Genomic DNA, 20,192 nt, shown 5'->3' with positions numbered 1-20,192 from the left:
AGAGGGACAACACACACACACACACACACACACACACACACACACACACACACACACAGCTCTCAATATTTCTCTCCCGCTCTTCTTTTTCCTTCACATCAGATCAGATGTGGCACTAATAAAAGTCACATTTGCTTTAAAAATGCATATTTGTGTGTGTGTGTGTATCAGGTTGTCGAACATGTCTTTTTTTTTTTTAACTCACACTAATGTGTGTACATGTGCGTGTGTATAAGTCAAAACTGGAAATGTGCAACATACTTTTTTGTTGTCATAATTATGACTTCTTTTTTTTTTTAAATACTTTTTTGGTCATACTTTTTTTGTTGACTTTGTCATGACTTTTCTTTTTTTGTGTTGTCATAATTATGACTTAATGTATTTTTAAAAATATTTTTTCTTTTCGTGGCGGTGATGGGCTTCCATACTTTGTGGTCAAAGCTCAGACAGATTGTTGTAAACTGAAAGACGCGATGCAGCAGAACGTTCACTGATCCTCTTTGTGTCCTTCAGGTTGTGTTCAAGTTCAGGATGGAAGTCAAGTACACAACTGGCTTCCTCACGAACCAACAACATTGGAGGATGAGAGAACTGCATTGAGACAAACAGGAACGGTAAGGGAACACAAAACAAATAGAAATAACTCACGAATATGAAAAACAAGTTGTACGTTGATCTTTTTTTAATATACATTTCTGATACAAACAAGTTCCACCAGCCTGAAGACTCATGAGATTAAAAACACTTTACACGGAAGAAACTAAAAAAAAAGTCAGGACAAAAATATTCTCAACATTTTTTTCTTTTATTCCATTTTTGTCTTTTTTTTACAACATATTTTAATTTAGATTTAGTATTTTAAACTTTAGTTTCATTCATTAGTGGTTTAATACGACAGCGTGTGCAGTGCTTCTGTCTCACAAACACATACAAAGCAGCAGCACCGGCAGTGGGAGGAGTCGGGAACCGAGTAGGAGGCGTTTACAACCAGTGGGAGGAGTCTGGGAACAAGTGGGAGGAGTTTACACCAAGTGGGACGAGTTTGTGACCACTTGGGAGGAGATTGAACTGAGTGGGAGGAGTCTGGGAACAAGTGAGAGGAGTTTAAACGAAGTGGGAGGGGTCTGGGAACAACTGGAAGGAGTTTAAACGAAGTGGGAGGAGTCTGGGAACAACTGGAAACCAAATGGGAGGAGTCTGGGAACAACTGGAAGGAGTTTAAACGAAGTGCGAGGGGTCTGGGAACTACTGGAAGGAGTTTAAACGAAGTGGGAGGAGTCTGGGAACAACTGGAAGGAGTTTAAACGAAGTGGGAGGAGTCTGGGAACAACTGGAAGGAGTTTAAACCAAATGGGAGGAGTCTGGGAACAACTGGAAACCAAATGGGAGGAGTCTGGGAACAAGTGAAAGGAGTTTAAACCAAGTGGGACGAGTCTGGGAACAACTGGAAGGAGTTTAAACGAAGTGGGAGGAGTCTGGGAACAACTGGAAGGAGTTTACAACAAGTGGGACGAGTCTGTGACCACGTGGGAGGAGTTTGAACTGAGTGGGAGGAGTTTAAACGAAGTGGGAGGAGTCTGGGAACAAGTGAGAGGAGTTTAAACGAAGTGGGAGGAGTCTGGGAACAACTGGAAGGAGTTTAAACCAAATGGGAGGAGTCTGGGAACAAGTGAAAGGAGTTTAAACCAAGTGGGAGGAGTCTGGGAACAACTGGAAGGAGTTTAAACCAAATGGGAGGAGGCTGGGAACAAGTGAAAGGAGTTTAAACGAAGTGGGAGGAGTCTGGGAACAACTGGAAGAAGTTTAAACGAAGTGGGACGAGTCTGTGACCACGTGGGAGGAGTCTGAACTGAGTGGGAGGAGTCTGGGAACAAGTGGAAGCAGTTTAAACCAAGTGGGAGGAGTCTGGGAACAACTGGAAGAAGTTTAAACGAAGTGGGACGAGTCTGTGACCACGTGGGAGGAGTTTGAACTGAGTGGGAGGAGTCTGGGAACAAATGGAAGCAGTTTAAACGAAGTGGGAGGAGTCTGGGAACAACTGGAAGGAGTTTAAACGAAGTGGGAGGAGTCTGGGAACAACTGGAAGGAGTTTACAACAAGTGGGACGAGTCTGTGACCACGTGGGAGGAGTTTGAACTGAGTGGGAGGAGTCTGGGAACAAGTGAAAGGAGTTTAAACCAAGTGGGAGGAGTCTGGGAACAACTGGAAGAAGTTTAAACGAAGTGGGACGAGTCTGTGACCACGTGGGAGGAGTTTGAACTGAGTGGGAGGAGTCTGGGAACAAGTGGAAGCAGTTTAAACGAAGTGGGAGGAGTCTGGGAACAACTGGAAGGAGTTTAAACCAAATGGGAGGAGTCTGGGAACAACTGGAAGGAGTTTAAACCAAATGGGAGGAGTCTGGGAACAAGTGAAAGGAGTTTAAACGAAGTGGGAGGAGTCTGGGAACAACTGGAAGGAGTTTAAACGAAGTGGGAGGAGTCTGGGAACAACTGGAAGGAGTTTACAACAAGTGGGACGAGTCTGTGACCACGTGGGAGGAGTTTGAACTAAGTGGGAAGAGTCTGGGAACAAGTGAAAGGAGTTTAAACCAAGTGGGAGGAGTCTGGGAAACACTGGAAGAAGTTTACAACAAGTGGGACGAGTCTGTGACCACGTGGGAGGAGTTTGAACTGAGTGGGAGGAGTCTGTGACCACGTGGGAGGAGTTTGAACTGAGTGGGAGGAGTCTGGGAACAAGTGGAAGCAGTTTAAACCAAGTGGGAGGAGTCTGGGAACAAGTGAGAGGAGTTTAAACGAAGTGGGAGGAGTCTGGGAACAAGTGGAAGGAGTTTAAACGAAGTGGGAGGAGTCTGGGAACAAGTGGAAGGAGTTTAAACGAAGTGGGAGGAGTCTGGGAACAAGTGGAAGGAGTTTAAACGAAGTGGGAGGAGTCTGGGAACAAGTGGAAGGAGTTTAAACCAAGTGGGAGGAGTCTGGGAACAACTGGAAGGAGTTTACAACAAGTGGGATGAGTCTGTGACCACATGGGAGGAGTTTGAACTGAGTGGGAGGAGTCTGGGAACAACTGGAAGGAGTTTAAACGAAGTGGGAGGAGTCTGGGAACAACTGGAAGGAGTTTAAACCAAATGGGAGGATTCTGGGAACAACTGGAAGGAGTTTAAACCAAATGGGAGGAGTCTGGGAACAAGTGAAAGGAGTTTAAACCAAATGGGAGGAGTCTGGGAACAACTGGAAGGAGTTTACAACAAGTGGGACGAGTCTGTGACCACGTGGGAGGAGTTTGAACTGAGTGGGAGGAGTCTGGGAACAACTGGAAGGAGTTTAAACGAAGTGGGAGGATTCTGGGAACAACTGGAAGGAGTTTAAACCAAATGGGAGGAGTCTGGGAACAAGTGAAAGGAGTTTAAACCAAATGGGAGGAGTCTGGGAACAACTGGAAGGAGTTTACAACAAGTGGGACGAGTCTGTGACCACGTTGGAGGAGTTTGAACTGAGTGGGAGGAGTCTGGGAACAACTGGAAGGAGTTTAAACGAAGTGGGAGGAGTCTGGGAACAACTGGAAGGAGTTTAAACCAAATGGGAGGAGTCTGGGAACAACTGGAAGGAGTTTAAACGAAGTGGGAGGAGTCTGGGAACAACTGGAAGGAGTTTAAACCAAATGGGAGGAGTCTGGGAACAAGTGAAAGGAGTTTAAACGAAGTGGGAGGAGTCTGGGAACAACTGGAAGGAGTTTAAACCAAATGGGAGGAGTCTGGGAACAAGTGAAAGGAGTTTAAACGAAGTGGGAGGAGTCTGGGAACAAGTGAAAGGAGTTTAAACGAAGTGGGAGGAGTCTGGGAACAACTGGAAGGAGTTTAAACAAAGTGGGAGGAGTCTGGGAACAAGTGGAAGGAGTTTAAACCAAGTGGGAGGGGTCTGACCAAATGGGAGCAGTCTAAAACCAGAGGGAGGGGTCTGTAAATATTTTTAAATTGACTAAGAAATTTGATCGAATGCCGTTCTACTTTCTAGTTTCCCGCCTTTCTCCTTTTGTAACACATTATATTTAGTGTAAATGTATTGGTATAATAGTATAATTTACAATAAAAAAAAACACTGTTTGGTTGTCATTTAATTGGTTAATTTGGTTCAGACGGACAAAACAATTGTTACAAACTACAACAAAATAAAAGCCTCCAAAACGCCAGAGTGCTGCTGCTTCATTGGCAGGAAAATACAAAATACAGCAAAAAGGCACATTTAATTAACATTAACACCTTCACCTACAAATGATACACAGCTAAGGATGGATGAGAAAGGAAAATATGAAAAAATAGTGCGCCACACCTGCATTAAACACACACACACACACCTAACGTCACAGTGCCGGCGTGCACGAGTGAACACGAGACAAAAAAATGCACGAATCATCGCTCGGTAACACAAACATGGACTTAAATTCCCTTCTGACTCACGCCGGAGGTTTGAATCCCTTTTTATAAACCACACACGAAGAATGCTGCAGTTTCCTGTTATTGCACCCACATTTAGGAAGAAAGAAACACGAAAAAAGCAAAAAAAATAGCTTAAAAAATACTAAATAAATCTATAGTGTAAATGTGTGGAAGACGTGACTGCACCCTTTATAGCGGTTGCCAGGTTGGGTGCATTATCCCACTCTTTAAGACCCAGTTATTTATAGAAAGCCCTCCACCGATCATTTGAGCGATGTGGGTTGCCATGTTTGGACGACATTCCCCCTTTTCAAAAGTCCCCGAGCGCTCGCTGGAAGAGGGACGGCGGTTGCCAGATCTGAGCAGTCGTGACCATTCAAGTGTACGCAGGTGGTATATGTCAAGAGGGGTTGCCATGTTGTGTGAATATACCCCCTTTTTAGACAATAACTTTTCGTTCATTCTTATTTTTCTGCCCCCAGACTTTTATCTTGATTTTCAGTGCTTAATATTCAACCGTCTGCGTCGACGTACATTCGTCGTCTGCAACACTGAACAAAATAAAAACATATATATAACGGTGATGAGACGCCTCAGATCGATTTTAGGAAGCTCAAAGTACAAAGAAAGACAAAGATCTGATGAAAAGACGTCGTAGATTCCCAGAGGAAACTACTTAAACGTTGCACAAATACGTCAACACAAACCTGACAATAAGTAGAGCGACAGCTTCTACAAGGACTCGGCTTCCTCAGAGCGTGAGTGATGCGTTTCCTCATTCATTGTGTATTTTTACCCGGTAACGCATCACGAGATGATTCTATAATGACTTTTCATGCTCTCCACAGGTCACGAATACATTTCAGAGAGTAACAAAAGCGTTTTAATCTTTCATGTTCCAGTCAGGTGGGAGAAGTGGAGCGCATGTTCAGCCCCTTCAGGTACGTCTGCCGGCCTGGAACGAGTGAAATCAACCCGGTGCACTCAAACGCCTCGCTATCCGAGGATCCGAGGATCCGGCTGCGGCTCCAGCGAGGTCCTTAAGGTGCGTGGTGGAGGCGCGGCGGCGCTCTAGCTGTGGTGCTGCGCGATGAGGCCGCGCAGCTGCTTGATGACGGCGTCGATGAGCTTCTGCCGGTCGCGGTCCGTCTTCCTGAACTGAGCGAAGACGACGTTCTTCCGGCCCGTCTCCCTCATCCTAAAAGGGAGGGAGGGAGAGAGAGAGAATTAAAATAGAAAGGGACGAAAACTGAAGGAAAGAAGTGGGGCAGAACGAGTAAACAGGAAGAGTCAGACGATGGAGAGGAAGTGGGGATCAACGGCTTGATTCGGTGTTTTTACCGTGTTTCAATGCTGTAAGTGTGCACGGATTAGTTCATGTGATGCAGTCAGGAAAACACTCATCACTGCACGAGCATGCTGTGTGTGTGTGTGTGTGTGTGTGTGTGTGTGCTCAGTGTCACATGGTGACAGTGTGTGTTTGGTCCAGAACACTGGGCTGTTATGGACCTCCAGGATGTTCAGGGGAGCAGCGGAGCAGACGAGCCCCAGCAGGGAGCTTCCTCCTGGGCACAGAGGGACCACTGGAGGGGGGACATGACCCCGAGGACGTGTGTGTGTGTGTGTGTGTGTGTGTGTGTGTGTGAGAGAGAGTGTCACAGGACGTAATCCTCTAACTCAGATTACAACTTGTTTTTGTGGGTTTTTGTTTTCGTCCTCGTCTCCTCTGCAGCTCAGGATTCACGGCGGCACGCGATGCGGGCGTCGCCGTGGAGATAAACACCAGCATCATCGCGCCGTGTGTTTTACCGCGCGGACGGCGGCGAGGGCGCGCGTGCATTCGGCGGCGGAAAATCTCCAAAGTCGCCTTGAAAACGCCCGAAAAAAGAGCGTTTCTCTTTTCTCGCATGCGCACGCTTTAGTGTTCACACATGGCGGAATCCAATATGGCACACACACACACAGACACACACACAACACACACACAGCAGACGATACTTACGGCTTATGTGACCTGTCACAACACCACAGAGGAGACAGACAGGAAACAGGAAGAGCGGTTGAGATGGAGGCGAAGGCGTCAAATGATGGATTTATTAACCCTTAATGGGATATTTTACGCTTTTACCTCCTAAAAAACTGATAAGAAGATTGACTTTTGGACTGTTAAACACCGCTAGCGCCGCTGCCGTTGTTAGCCACAGTTAGCCACTAGCTGCCGGCTCGGTTGCTGCCATGTTGAGAGCCGAGCGGAGTCAATGCGTCGAGAATAGCACATGACATAAAAAAATGACTGAAGATTGATATTCTGCTGAAGTGCTTCAGCTCGAGCTTAATGGAAACACGGAGTGGAGGAACAGAAGGAGGGAGGAACCAGCGTGAGGAAGGAGTGAAGGAGTCAAGGAGCGCTTACTTCTCCAGCAGGGCCAGCGCAGTGTGAGGGTTGACTCTCAGGTATTTGCAGCTGGGTTTGCCGTAGTCGGCCAGGTAGGTGGACCAGTCCCACTGGGTGAAGAGCTCCAGGAGCTGGACGGAGACACAGATGAAGAAATACATTTAAAAGTGTTTACGAGGGAGAGATTCAATCTCCACCCGGACAGACGTTGAGTGAGATTCAGCGGCTTCACAGCTCATTAATACAGGAAAGAAGATGTTTAAATACCGTGAAGGAAACCCACGAAACTGTGATGCTGATCATGTAAAACTTTGTCTTAAGATTCCTCAGTTCACCTGATCAGCAGCTTTTTTCCCAGTATATTTAATTCAAAGTACTGTTTTGTATCTTTGTGTGTATCTAAAGGTGATACATGTGTATCTTTGTGTGTATCTAAAGGTGATACATGTGTATCTTTGTGTGTATCTAAAGGTGATACATGTGTATCTTTGTGTGTATATAAAGGTGATACATGTGTATACAACAGATCTTCCAGAAATCTACCGTTGCTCAATTTAGGACAATTTTCTGCAGTCAACACATTCAGAGGAAGGAGAGAGAGAGAGAGAGAGAGAGAGAGAGAGAGAGAGAGAGAGAGAGAGAGAGACAGAGAGAGAGAGAGAGAGAGAGACTGAAGAAGATGAGGGGTTGAGTCTTCCTCTTCTTGCCCGACATTTGGAACTGTTGCATAACCTGCTGCCCTGCTGAACTCTAACACACACACACACACACACACACACACACACACACAGGAGCTGGGAGCCCCGGTGAACTCTGGGTAACACCAAACACACACACAGATCCAGAGAGAGAAACCACATGTGAGCGAGGGATGAGAGAGGAGAGGGAGGAAGGAAGGGATGGAGAGCAAAAACACATGTGGGGGAGAAAATGAGAGCGAGAGAGACGGGGTAAAGGAAGGGCAGACGAAGATGGATAGATAAGAGAGAGAGAGAGAGGGTGAGGGACAAACAGGAAGTAGTCAGAGGTCAGGTGACGCGCTCAGACTCTGTTTACTCCACCAGCTGACGGGAGAAAACAAGCCCCGCCCCTACGAGTCCGTCTGGAGGGTTTTGCCGTGGAGACGTCGGTGAAGTAGAGGGAGTCGTTCGGTCGAGAGGAAATAGTCCCTCCATGAAAAGAAGCTCGTACCTCCTGGAAGAGGCGTCGAGAACGACTACGACGCAGATTGTTTCTCTTTCTGCTGGTTTCTCATTAAATCTCTTTCTCTGGATTCATATTCAGCTCGTTTACCTCGTAAACTATCACAAAGTATCGTGAAATATCGTAAACTATTGCAAATTATCGTGAATTACTGAAAATATCACAAACTATCGCAATCATGAAATATCGTAAATCCTTGTAAACTACCGCAAACTATTGTAAACTGACGTGAAATATTGAAACCTTCATTCTTTCTACGTGTTTGCAGACGGCTGAATGAACTCTCGGAGGTAAAAAGACTTCTTGACAGTTAGAATCATGGACGTTTGCGGCGAGGTCGCGGCCGTGACCTTGAGTTGACCTTTAAGAGACGTTCCCCCCCCAAAAAACAGGAAGTGTTCCCAAATGTTTTCTATTGGTTATTAAAACTGTTTCCTCTCAGCTCTGGAGGGAGAGAACAAGACGGACTGCTGATTTAGACTTCCTCGTCTTCCCCTCCCTCTCTCTCTCTCTCTCGCTCTCTCTCTCTCTCTCTCTCTCTCTCTCTCCTTTGTCCCCGACTTCACCCTCGCACGGCCGAGGTTTGACCTGCTAATCTGCCCACATAAACACAGAAAACAACAACAACAACAGGCTCCTCGCACAAACAGGTAGGAAGAAGAAAAGGAGGTTACATAAAGACGGGAATATAAAATGGAGGCCGGGAGGTTACGGGGAACTCTGTTGCTTAATTAGGCTGAGAGAGTGAGAGAGGTGAAGACGAGGTGAAGTAAAGATAGATCCCGTCTGGGAAGAGGAGGAGGAGGAGGAGAAAGAGGAGGAAGAGGAGGGAACGCCGTGTCGACACAAACAAACACACTTATCTGAGAACTCATCCGGCTCGTGACTCACTGACTTTTTACAGAAAATAAACGATCAGCAAAAAGAAGACGAAGTGAAGGAGAGGAGTTGAGAGAAAGAAGAGAGGAAGAGGAGGAGGAGGAGAGGACGGAGACAAGTTCAAGAAGATGGACAGAAAGAAGGAAAGGAAGAAGGTAGAAGAGGTGTAAAGAGAGAGGAAAGAGGAGGAGATGGACAAAAATGGAAAGGAAGGTAGAAAAGGTGAAAAGTGAGGGATGAGAGAAAGAAAGAGAGGAAAGGGAAGAGAAGATGACAGTAGAGAATAGATGAAAAGTGATGGATGAAAGGAGAGAAAAGAGAGACAGGTAAGAGGAGAAAAGATGAAGAAAAGAGTAAAGAAAGAAGGAAGAAAAAGAGGAATGGGAGAAGAGAAAAGGATGAGGAGAGTAAAAGATGAGGAAGAAGAGGAGGAGAGGAGGAAAGAGGAGGCAGAGAAAGAGGAGAGAGAGAGAGGGAGTTGTGGGTGAACTTGAGGTCAGAAGGTAAGTTTAGTTGCAGAAGAAGAAGTGCGACAAGGAGGGAGGAAGAGGAGGAGGAAGAGGAGAGACAGATAAGACTGATGAAAATGGAAAAGAGAAGAAAAAAAGAAAAAGGGAGCGTGGGCTTTCCAAAAAACGAGCCACACGCGAGCCAGCAGGTCCTCCTGACGAACACACACACACACACACACACACACACACACACACACGACCCCCGATTCACCCTACACACACACACACACACACACACACACACACGGAGAGAGAGCGGCAGGTCTCTCTCTTCACCTCTCGCTGAACTTTTCTCTCCGTCTCGTTCCCTCTCTCTCACCTCGCCATGACCTCCCCCGCGCTATCGCTCCTGTCTCTCTCTCTCACACACACACACACACACACTTGTTTGTTTTCTCTCATTTCTCCTCCGCTAATAGGTCTCCCTCTCTCTCTCTCTCTCTCCCTCCATTCTTCTCTCTCCCTCCATGACATTCAATCAACCACTCCTTTAATTCCTCTCATCTCTCCTCATCCTCTCCATGTCAGCTCTGTCGTCTCTCCATTTCTCCTTCCCTCCCTCCTCACCCCAACCTTCTTCCTCCAACTCTCTCCATCTTCCCTTTTTTATCCTTTCCATCCCTCCTTTCCATGTGCAGCTCCACTCTGCCTAACCTTTCCCTCTCCTCCCTCCATCATCCACCTCCTCCCTCCCTTCTTTCTTTCTTTCTTCCTCAGTTTTGCATCAGCTTCACTCCAGTTATATTCCTTTCATCCTTCTTTTCTTCCTCTCCCTCCAACCTTTTCTAACACAATGATCTCAAACTCCACTCCGTTATGTTCAGCTCGTCTTCTCCTCCTCCTCTTCTCTCCCCTCCTCCCTTTTTCCTTTGCACTCTCCTCATTCTGTCAATCAACTTTTCTCTAGTTTCCCTTCAGCCTTTCCTCCAATTTCATCCGGCTCCAATTCACTTTCTTCGCCCTCTTCTTCATCTCTTCCCTCTCTTTTTTACCTCCTTATTATTCTCTCCCTCCTATCCTCCTCTCCAAGTCAACTTTACTCCTTCATCCCTCCTTTCTCTTCCTCTCCCTCCTTTCTCTTCTCCTCCCTCCTTCCTCTTCAAGTCAACTTCACTTCTTCCATCCTTCATCCCTCCTTTCTCACCCTCTCCATCTGAACTCCTATCCCTTCTTCCTTCTCTACAAGTCCACTTCACTCCTTCCTTAATACCTCCTTTCCTCCTCCCTTCTTTCTCCTCTTAAAGTCAACTTTACTCCTTGTTTCCATCCCTTCTTTCTTCACCTCTGCATCCATATCTCTCCTCCTCTCCTCCCTCCCTCCCTCCCTCCCTCAGTGTTCAGGCTTGTTAATGGGTTTTCCGGCTGCGTGCAGGGTTTATTTCTTTGGGCCCGTCGGGGGAGTCGCCGCGTCCTCGTTCCTAATGACCGACCTGTCGGGGTTACCCAGAATGCATCATGTTCACGGCTCACAGGTTGCGATTACGCAACGTCCCGGAGAGAGAGAGCGCTGGCCTCTGAGGCAGAGGGGGAAATGTGACTTTAGGGTTTGAAGTAACTCCTCTTCTTCACTCCATCATCGTCTCAGAGTTCAGACAGCCGAGAGGTCAAAGGTCACCGACAGCAGGGAGCCGGTCTGACTTCTAGGAGCCATTTTGGCAGCTGTCAATCAAACGTCTTGCGCCTTATCGTCCTCTGTGGAAACAGACGACTCTTCAGTCCACAGAGCTTCATACCAACACCGTTATGACACGTTCATGTGGTTTTAACATTGATTAAAACATGCTGTCATGTATGCTAGCTTAGCATTAGTTTGGGTCATATGAATGACTTTATATATACACGTTATTACACTGAATATACTATATTACCTATTTGTTATTATTACCAAACGATTTGTAAATAATGTGAATAGATGCTAAATAAAAGTATTTATTTACCATTTAATATTATATTATAATCATCATCTTTATAATAGCCATTTAAACAATGTTTGTTAATGTAAATATCTAGTTTTTAAACTATATTATTACGACAAGTACTTCATAAAGTATATACAAATGTATAATGTGTGCAAGAATAATCTGTTAAAATGCATTATATGGTTATTAAATTATAGTTTATTTTAGCATTTTAACAGCAAAAATGAACGAAATTTAGCATTTTTGAGTTTTTATTGTCCCTGTGTGGTTGTGTCTTAATCACTCGTTGACTCCAGGCCGAACGTCGACCTTTAAAGGTCACTAAAGGTCACGCAAAACAGATAAAAGTGCTCCCGACTGCCACACACACACACACACACACACCCTGTCCTCCATCACTCATCGCTCCGTCAGAGTTCAAAGGTCGCACACAGAGGCCTCTGACAGCTGTCAATCACGTCTGCAGCAGAGAAAGTTCTCCAGCTTTCATCAGGAGACGTGTCTGTCGTCTCTCTCCTTCCTCCTCCTCCTCTCAACACAATCTACATCTTTGTTTCTCCTCTGTGCCTCTCGGGGGTTCAAAGGTCACCGGAGACGTTTCTTACGTCCAGATTGTGACACGTGCCCATCAGTGTCCCGCTGGCTTCATGAGGCCAGAGGTCAGAGGTCAACGAGAGCAGGAAGCAGACGGCTCATCAGGTGCAGACGAGATGCAGCGCTTCCTCCTTCAGGAAGAGTAAATATTGTTCTCAGTACTTTGAGGAATTGTTGAAGCCGACCCAATAATTCAATAATTCATTAAACAAACAATCGTTGCAGCTCTACATCTGATCAAAGTATTTTTATATATCTATCTATCTCAAGGTTCAGAAAAAGCCTTTTATATTTAAATATATATTTGTACTATATATTTTTATTATATATTTAAATGTATATTTCATTATATATTTTTATTATGTTTTTATTATATAGTTCCATTATATATTAAAATATATTTATAATTACATATATATAAATATATATTAAAATATATATAATTATACATGCTTAATTATATATATATATATATATATATATATATATATATATAATTATATATATATATATGTATATATATATAAAACATAATTATTTTATATATTAACAGTTTGTCACTTGTTTCTTGACATTAGGACAAACCAGAGTGAATGTGTGTGACGTCGCTGCGTCTCTCGCTCACACGAGGACGCCGTCAGATAAAAAGCTTTTACACTTAACCCCGAAGCTCTTAACCCGTCACCAGCCAGAGGTCAAAAGGTCAAACCCAGAGGTTATCTTCTGCTGCTCAGCGCTTCAACCAATAAGCCGACGGTCATCTCCAGCGTCCTCAAAGTTGTTTCAAACTAACACACACACACACACACACACACGCACACACACACACACGCACACACACACACACACACACAGCTCCGGCTCTATCGCTCCATCTCGTACTGGAATGGAGAGCTCGGATGTTATCGCCTCACAACCGGGAGCTCATTTCTCTCCCTCAGCGGAGGCCCCACAAAAAATATTAAATTAAAACCAGAAGCATCTTTTTGTGTCCGCCTGCAGCCAGTGAGCACACACACACACACACACACACACACACACACACAGACACACACGTACTGAGCTGCTAACAGCGAGGCGGCCGCAGAGTCGCACCAGCCGACGGCAGGAGCGTCCTCACGTAGCGCTCGGCGCTATCGTAGCGTCACATGACATCATCTCGTCTCATCACGAGTCACCTGATCACGAACCAGGAAGTGCGAACGCACAAAAAAGACCAACACACACAGGACGCCATTGAAAACGCCGGCGTGGAAAACAATCTCATTCATCTCTTTTTGTACACGAGGAGGTTTGAATCCTTACAGTATCCTCCCTTCTTCCTCCTCTCCAAGTACACTTCACTCCTTCCCTTCCATCCTTCATCCCTCCTTTCTCTCCCTCTCCATCTGAACTCCTATCCCCATCCCTTCTTCCTTCTCTCCAACTACACTTCACTCCATCCTTCATCCCTCCCCTTTCTCTCCATCTGACCTCCTCCCTCCCTTCTCCTCTCCAAGTCAACTTCCCTCCTTGTTTCCATCCCTTCCTTCCTCCCCTGTGCATCCTCTCCTCTATATTCATGTTCACTATCTGTGCCTCAGGAAGATGAACACTCGATAAGCTCGTTACGAGTTAAGATATATTCGATGAATTCATCACTAACTTAACTTCTTTCTTCTGCTGACTTTCATCCTTCTCTCTCTCCTCTCTCTCTTCCTCAGTAGTGACAGAAAAGTTGTGCGACCCCTTAAAAAAAAAAGAAAGTGACAGGACTGAAATGGAGTGGAACAAGAAAAATACCAAAAAAAAAGCGTGGAGGAGAGTGCTGCTGGTTCAACCAGGGGTCTGCGCTGTCAATTAGACACTGCACAGATGGAGAGAGGGCGGGCGAGAGGCATAGACGGAGAGAGGGAGAGGAGAGAGAGAGAGAGAGGAGAGAAAACTCAAAAAGAATGATTGGGGAAATATTACAGGACTGCAGGAAGAAAAAGGGAAAGGAGGGAGCGAAGGAGGTCAGGCGGAGGGTAACTAGATGTTACGGAGGAGGAGGAGGAGGAGGAGGAAGGAGTGAGCGAGGCGATAAACGAGTGCAGGCTGAAGAGAGGCCTGCTGGGAGCGGCGCTGATAAAGCAAATAAAGACGGAAGACTCCAAAACAAACAAGCGCTGGAGAAACTGAGGCTCTTAGGAGCTCAATTTAGATTCAGCCACTTTAAAAAAAAGAGAAGAAGAAGAAGAAGAAGTCAATTTGGCTTCAGCCACAATTTCAGGACCAGACACTTTTCTCTTCTTTAAGAGGTTAATTCTGGGCCAGGAGTTCATTTTGGGTTCTCAAACTTCCACTTTTGGTTAAAAAAAAAGCTCCAAACCGCTGCCGGTTGATTCTGATTAAAATTCCTTTGGCTAATTAGATTAAATCTGTCATTTTGGGGGATTAAACAACATTTTAATGGGGGTTCAGTTCCTTTATTTTGTAACTCGATTGAGGTCGGAGCTTTATGAGCACGTTTTAAAATCAATAAAAGTCTCCGCCACACTTAAAAACTGGGTTTTACAACTTAAAGGGACAGTACGCCCCCCAAAAATCAGCAGTAGAAGCATCGGTCCTCTTACCTGCTGAGATATTTATTGATTATCTTCAAATTTCACAGATAGAAATGACGACTTTCCACGGTATGTACGGCCACGTCTCTTTCCAGAAATCATGAATCGTAATCCACAGACCTTGTTTCATGATTTTAAGGTGTACTGTCCCTTTAAAGTTTCCCCTCCTCCTTTTAAAAGACCAGAATTAAACGATGTTTCTTCACTTCTTTGTGTTTTGCTTTAAAAGGGTCACGAGCCAAAAGAAAAGGTTAAGACCCGCAAGACGACAAGTACAAATTCAAAAACATCTGTGGCCCCTAAACTGTTTATTTAACCGCACGAGTAAAAAAATAAAAAAATAAAAAAATCTGCAGACACAGAAAACAGTTTCACAACATTTCACATCACTCTTTCTCCCCGACGACCACAAAACAGGAAAGAGTTTGAAAGGTGAGAGCGCTCAACTTTCTGGTTTGACCACGGAATGACCGCGCACACACACACACACACACACACACACACTCACACACACACACACACTCACACACACACACACACACACACACACACACACACACACACACACACACACACACAGGAAGGGGTGTAGATGTGGGTCTGACTGACTGAGAGGTCAAGACTGATAACGCAGAACAATGACCCGACCCGGTCAGCGCACGGTCACGGAGAGTGTGTGTGTGTGTGTGTGTGTGTGTGAGTGAACCTCGACTTGACCTCGCTGCTCGGCAGCAGAGGAACCTCGTCTTCCCACCGCGTCCGCTCTGTTGCCGTGACCACAGCATGACCTGTTGTCACGGCGATAAGGACCGGCCACAGACGGGACAGGAAGTTGAGACAGAGGCCGAGAAACACACACACACACACACACACACACACACACACACACACACACACACACACACACACAGAAATAATAGCTCACATTTCGAGCAGCGACTATTTTTGCAGCGTTATCTTGAGCGCAGCAGGATCGCTGACCGCTTCATTACACCACACGCTGTGTGTGTGTGTGTGTGTGTGAGTGTGTGTATATCACTCACACACACAGAGGAAGGGAAACATACATGTGTGTGTGTGTGGCGAGGACAGGTGTGTGTGGGGGCTGTCTGTAGCCGGTAAACAGCGCTTGTGGAAGAACGTGTGCGTGGGATCAGATCAGCGCGTCCTGGAGGTCTGACGCTGACGACGGGAATCGAGCCGCCGGCACCGACACCGGTAATCACACTCGAAGAGGAGGAAGAGGAGGAATGAGAGGTAGAGGAGAATATGGGAGGGGGAGGGGCCAGTTCAATCTATAAACGTTACTGGAATGAGAAAGTTCAGCGACAACCGTTTGTCTCCCTTTCCCTCAACTACATTGTTTGTCATCCTCCCCGCCGGGAGGACGGTGAGACGGGTCGAGCATTCCTTTAGCGAGTGTGTGTGTGCATTCTGCTGCAGCACACACATGTATGTATACACACACACACACACACACACACACACCCCGCTTGGCGTTTGCAGTCGCCCGTCTCAGCTGCAGCGATAACACAGCTGAGTGCGACCAAGAGACGCAGCGGACGGGGGAACGTTTCTGCTCTTTTCTTTGTGTTTTGAATGCTAGGCTAACGGCTAACGCTAACACACACACACACACACACACACACACACACAGCTGAGTACATCACCGCCACTCAGCTGCTGCTACACTTCCAGAGTTCAATGAAAAACAACTTTCTCTCTCCCCCGCTCTTCCAATAGATCGGCGGGCGAGCATTTAGATGTCCGTCTGCTGCTCATCCTCCCTTCCAGCCTCTTTCTTCTCCGCTCATCCCGCTCTCTCACCCCCGCTATTCATCCCCCCTTCTGTGAGCGGTCAAACGGGATGAAGGGAAGTGTCAGCCTCCCGAGGAGAGAGAGAGAGAGAGAGATGGGGAGAGAGAGGTAGAGAGACATGGGAGGAGGAAAGCGAGGGACCACCATGTGCGTCCATTTCACCAGCCGTATCACTTTCACCTGACTGCACTCTTTCACCCGACATCCTTCGCTTTTTGCTCCGCTCAGTCAACATTTTCACGCATTCATGTCTCGCTTTCTCTCTCGGAGAGTTCAGAATCGGACTGGAACACACTCTCTCCCTCTCTCCCTCCCTCCATCCATCCTTCCCTGCCTCCCCCTCGTCCTCCTTTATCCATCATCTTACTTTAAATTCACTCCGGCCTTTTCCCGTATCAACTTTTCTTCCTTCATTCTCGGCCTCTTTCCGTCCACCGCCATTCCCTCCGCTACCTTCCTGACCTCCTCCTGTCCTCGTCTTCACCTCCGTCTGCCCTCCTCCTAACCCTTCACTTTCTCCTCCCCCTCTCCCTCATCATCACTCCTCTCCCTCCTCCCCCACACGTGGGTGTGCATTTCAGGGCGACCCGGCTAAAGACCGACTCTGCACCGAAACCCCGAAGGGAAAATAAATCACGCCGCCGGCCTCGCGCGCGTCGCGGTAGCTGAAGTTAACTTCCCTCATTCGTCCTCATTTAAAAGACAGGAAGCAGAACTCTGGCAGGTGCACGAGAGCGAGGAGGCCGCAGAAAACCCAACATCCTCAAAATAAAGAACAATGAAGGGGTTTTTTAATCGCAAAACAATCTAATCTTTGAGGGATGATCTCCTGCGAAGACTCCCTGCATGTCATTCAACAGAAGCGCATGTTTTTACTCCGAGAATGAACAAATTAAAAGACGTCAGTGTCGCACTTGGTATATTGGTTCTGAAGGGTCTCGGGGCTTGAACTGTAACTTAAGACGGAGGATGGCTTCACACTTTGTGACTTTTTCAATCTATTTTGAAGAGAGGGAGCTCTTTCTGGGCTGAAAACGATGTCACTGTGAACTCTTCACCACTGGGACTAATCAGAGATCTACGCGGGAACACGAATCCTCCGTCTCTCTGTCGCTTCCTTCCTTTGATGCTAGGACTCAGTAGCGCTCCTGAAAGTGTCAAGAAGGTTCAATATAATAAAGTCTTAATAAAGGAAAAATCATTGAGGCATTTCACACCGACGCGTTCGCTCTTCCCTAAAACACGACCTCGTCCGCCTCTCCCTCCCGCTGCCTCGTTAGTCTGGTTTACGAGGAGGTGAGATGGAGGTTTCCTCCCCCGCAGGGCCCCCTCCCATCCCTTAGCCTGTCTATTACACACACACACACACACACACACACACACACACACACGGTCAGGATGAGGGGAGCAGTTGTCATGCTGTGACATGTTGCTTTTGGAGAGGCAGAGGGAAGCCTTGTGAGGTAATGGTTGGGACACACACACACACACACACACACCAGATGGAGAGCAGACAGCAAACGTGTGTGTGTGTGTGTGTGTGTGTTACAAAGGGAAAGTGGTTTGAGTGAACGTGAGATGGAGAGAGAGATTGACTTTGGGATGGAAGTGTGTGAAGAGGACGAGAAGATGAGAAGAAATAAAGAGAAAGAAGGTAAATGGAGGGATGACAAGATGAAGGAAGAGAGAGACAGAAGAGAGGATGAGAATAGATGGAGTTAAAGGCAATGTAAAGAAATGAAAGAAAGGAATAAAATAAGGAAAGGAAGGAGAGGAGGATGGAAGGAGGAGGAGAAGTAAAGAGGAGAAGTGGAAGGAGGAGAGGAGAAAGGATGAGGAGAGATAAGAGAAGGAGAGGAGAAGAGGGGAGAGAGGAGGAGAAGAAAGGAGGAGAGAGGCGGAGGAGAGAGAGGGGGAGGAGAGTGCTTTATAGAAGGAAGATGAAAAGTAAAGAGGGGAACTAAAGAAGAGAAAAGAGGGGAGGAGTCAAGAAAATTCAGAGAGGAGACTTCAGAGAAAAGGGGAGATGAATAGGAAAGGAAACAAGAGAGGAAGATGGGAGTGCGAAGAGGAGATGTGGATAGAAGTTGAAGAGTGAAGCGGAGAGGTTGAGGAGAGAAAAGAGGAGAAACGTCTCCTAAGAACGGAGAGAAGAGGTTGAGCTGTGCTGGAGAGAGAAGAGGAAAAGTTAATATGAGGAAAGCAAGAGCAGAGACTCTCAAAGGGGAGAGGAAAGGAAAAGGAAAGGAAGATGAAGAGTACAGAGATGCTTATGGGGAGGTAAAGAAAGAAGAGGGGATGAAAAAGAAAGAGAAGTAAAGAATCAAACCGTTAAAAGTTCAATAAACTGGAGACGCTGAGGAAAGAAAAAGACGTAAGAAAGAGAGAAAGAGCGATGAATGGATGGATCTGACTGTCTGTGGTCGACCAGAGGAATGAACCCAATCAATGACAACACACACACACACAAACACACACACACACACACACACACACACACACACACACACACAACTGGGCCGAAGGTGGAAGAATGTGCGCCTGGCCGTCGGAGCGAGTAGAGAACGGGATGAGTGGAGTTTTACTGTTGCAAGCGTTTATCTGGGGGGACGCCACACCGCAACACACACGCACACACACACACACACACAGATACAAACACACACACACACACACACACACACACGAGGGCCGGCCAAAGGTTTGAAGTAACCACAGACTTCTGGATGTTCTAAATATAGGAGGAATGATAGGATCTGTGGAAAAGGGCAGCCTGAGGAGAGCACACACACACACACACACACACACACACACACACACTGCACAGACACACGCATATATTACACACACACGTTGCCCACACACACACACACACACACACACAGGCCTCCTACGCTCCCCAAATTATTTAGCAATTGCGGTGCGTCTGACAGCTCAGATAAGACTTTTCTCCAGACAGTTTGAAATAGTTCAACGTGAAAGTGAAAACGATCTGCTTTTAGATCTCGAAGACGAGGAAGAGTAAGAGTCACGTCCACTCGAGACACACAGACACACAGACACACACACACACACACACACACACACGCACACTCTGTAAAAGAGTTCATATGTTCCAGTGTGTATAGAGCACACGTTGACCTCTTTGCTAAACTTTATGTGGAGATAATCATAGCGATTGATAGTCCAAAACTGTTTTAATCATTAAATATATTATTATATTAGTTAATATTAATATATTGATCGATTGAAAAGGACCAAAACTTGACGTTGAGGCTTCGTTCTTCTTCATTCCCGGGTTTCAAATCACGTTAGAGAGCAGGAAAATCCTGTTAAGCGTTAAAATATCACTAAAATGATATCACATTGACGCAAACCGTGTGATCACCTCCCTGTGTGTGCGTCGTGTGCGTCCATCAAGTATCTAAGAGTGTGTGTGTCTGTGTGTGTGTCTGTGTGTGTCCTCAGGGAACTCCCGTCTCGGCGCTGTCCCAGGACCCCGGATCCTTCCAGAACACCGGGACCCGACCGCAAAACAAACGGCCCCGTCAACGTGATTTATCGGCCATTCACCGGCGGGTCACACACACGCGCACACGCACACACACACACACACACGAAAGCATCAATGAGCTCATATATGAAAGCATGTCGAACAAAAATCACCTGAAAGAAAGTCACGAAAAGATGCGCTCGGGCAGATGTGCGCACAGAAAGCGGGAGGGGGAGGGGCAGGAGAGGGGGAAGGAAGGAGGGAGCGCTTCTTTTGACGTGTAGAAGAAGAAGAAGAAGAAAACAATGGATGAGGAGGTCGAAAAGAGAAGGAAGTGAAAGAGCGAAAGGAGCTGAATAACT

General features: G+C 46.4%; 1 protein-coding gene across 1 annotated transcript in view; it reads right to left on the bottom strand.

Annotated features, from left to right (window-relative positions):
- Positions 1-675: 675 nt before the first annotated feature.
- The window catches only part of exoc6b (exocyst complex component 6B), a 56,883-nt gene continuing 37,366 nt past the window's right edge, over positions 676-20,192 (bottom strand). Inside the window, exons 21-22 of the mRNA XM_068587768.1 lie at positions 6,846-6,958; positions 676-5,630 (exon numbers count right to left, since the gene is read on the bottom strand). Of these exons, the coding sequence (XP_068443869.1) occupies positions 5,504-5,630; positions 6,846-6,958 (240 nt within the window). The 3' untranslated portion in view covers positions 676-5,503. The remainder of the gene's footprint in view (positions 5,631-6,845; positions 6,959-20,192) is intronic.

The sequence above is a fragment of the Clinocottus analis genome, unplaced genomic scaffold (assembly GCF_023055335.1).
Source record: "Clinocottus analis isolate CAN_PGR_092001 unplaced genomic scaffold, fCliAna1.0.p SCAF_21, whole genome shotgun sequence".
Classification (NCBI taxonomy): Eukaryota; Metazoa; Chordata; class Actinopteri; order Perciformes; family Cottidae; genus Clinocottus; species Clinocottus analis.
The sequence above is the reverse complement of the archived record's forward strand: the minus strand, read 5'-3'. Positions and strand labels throughout refer to the sequence as shown.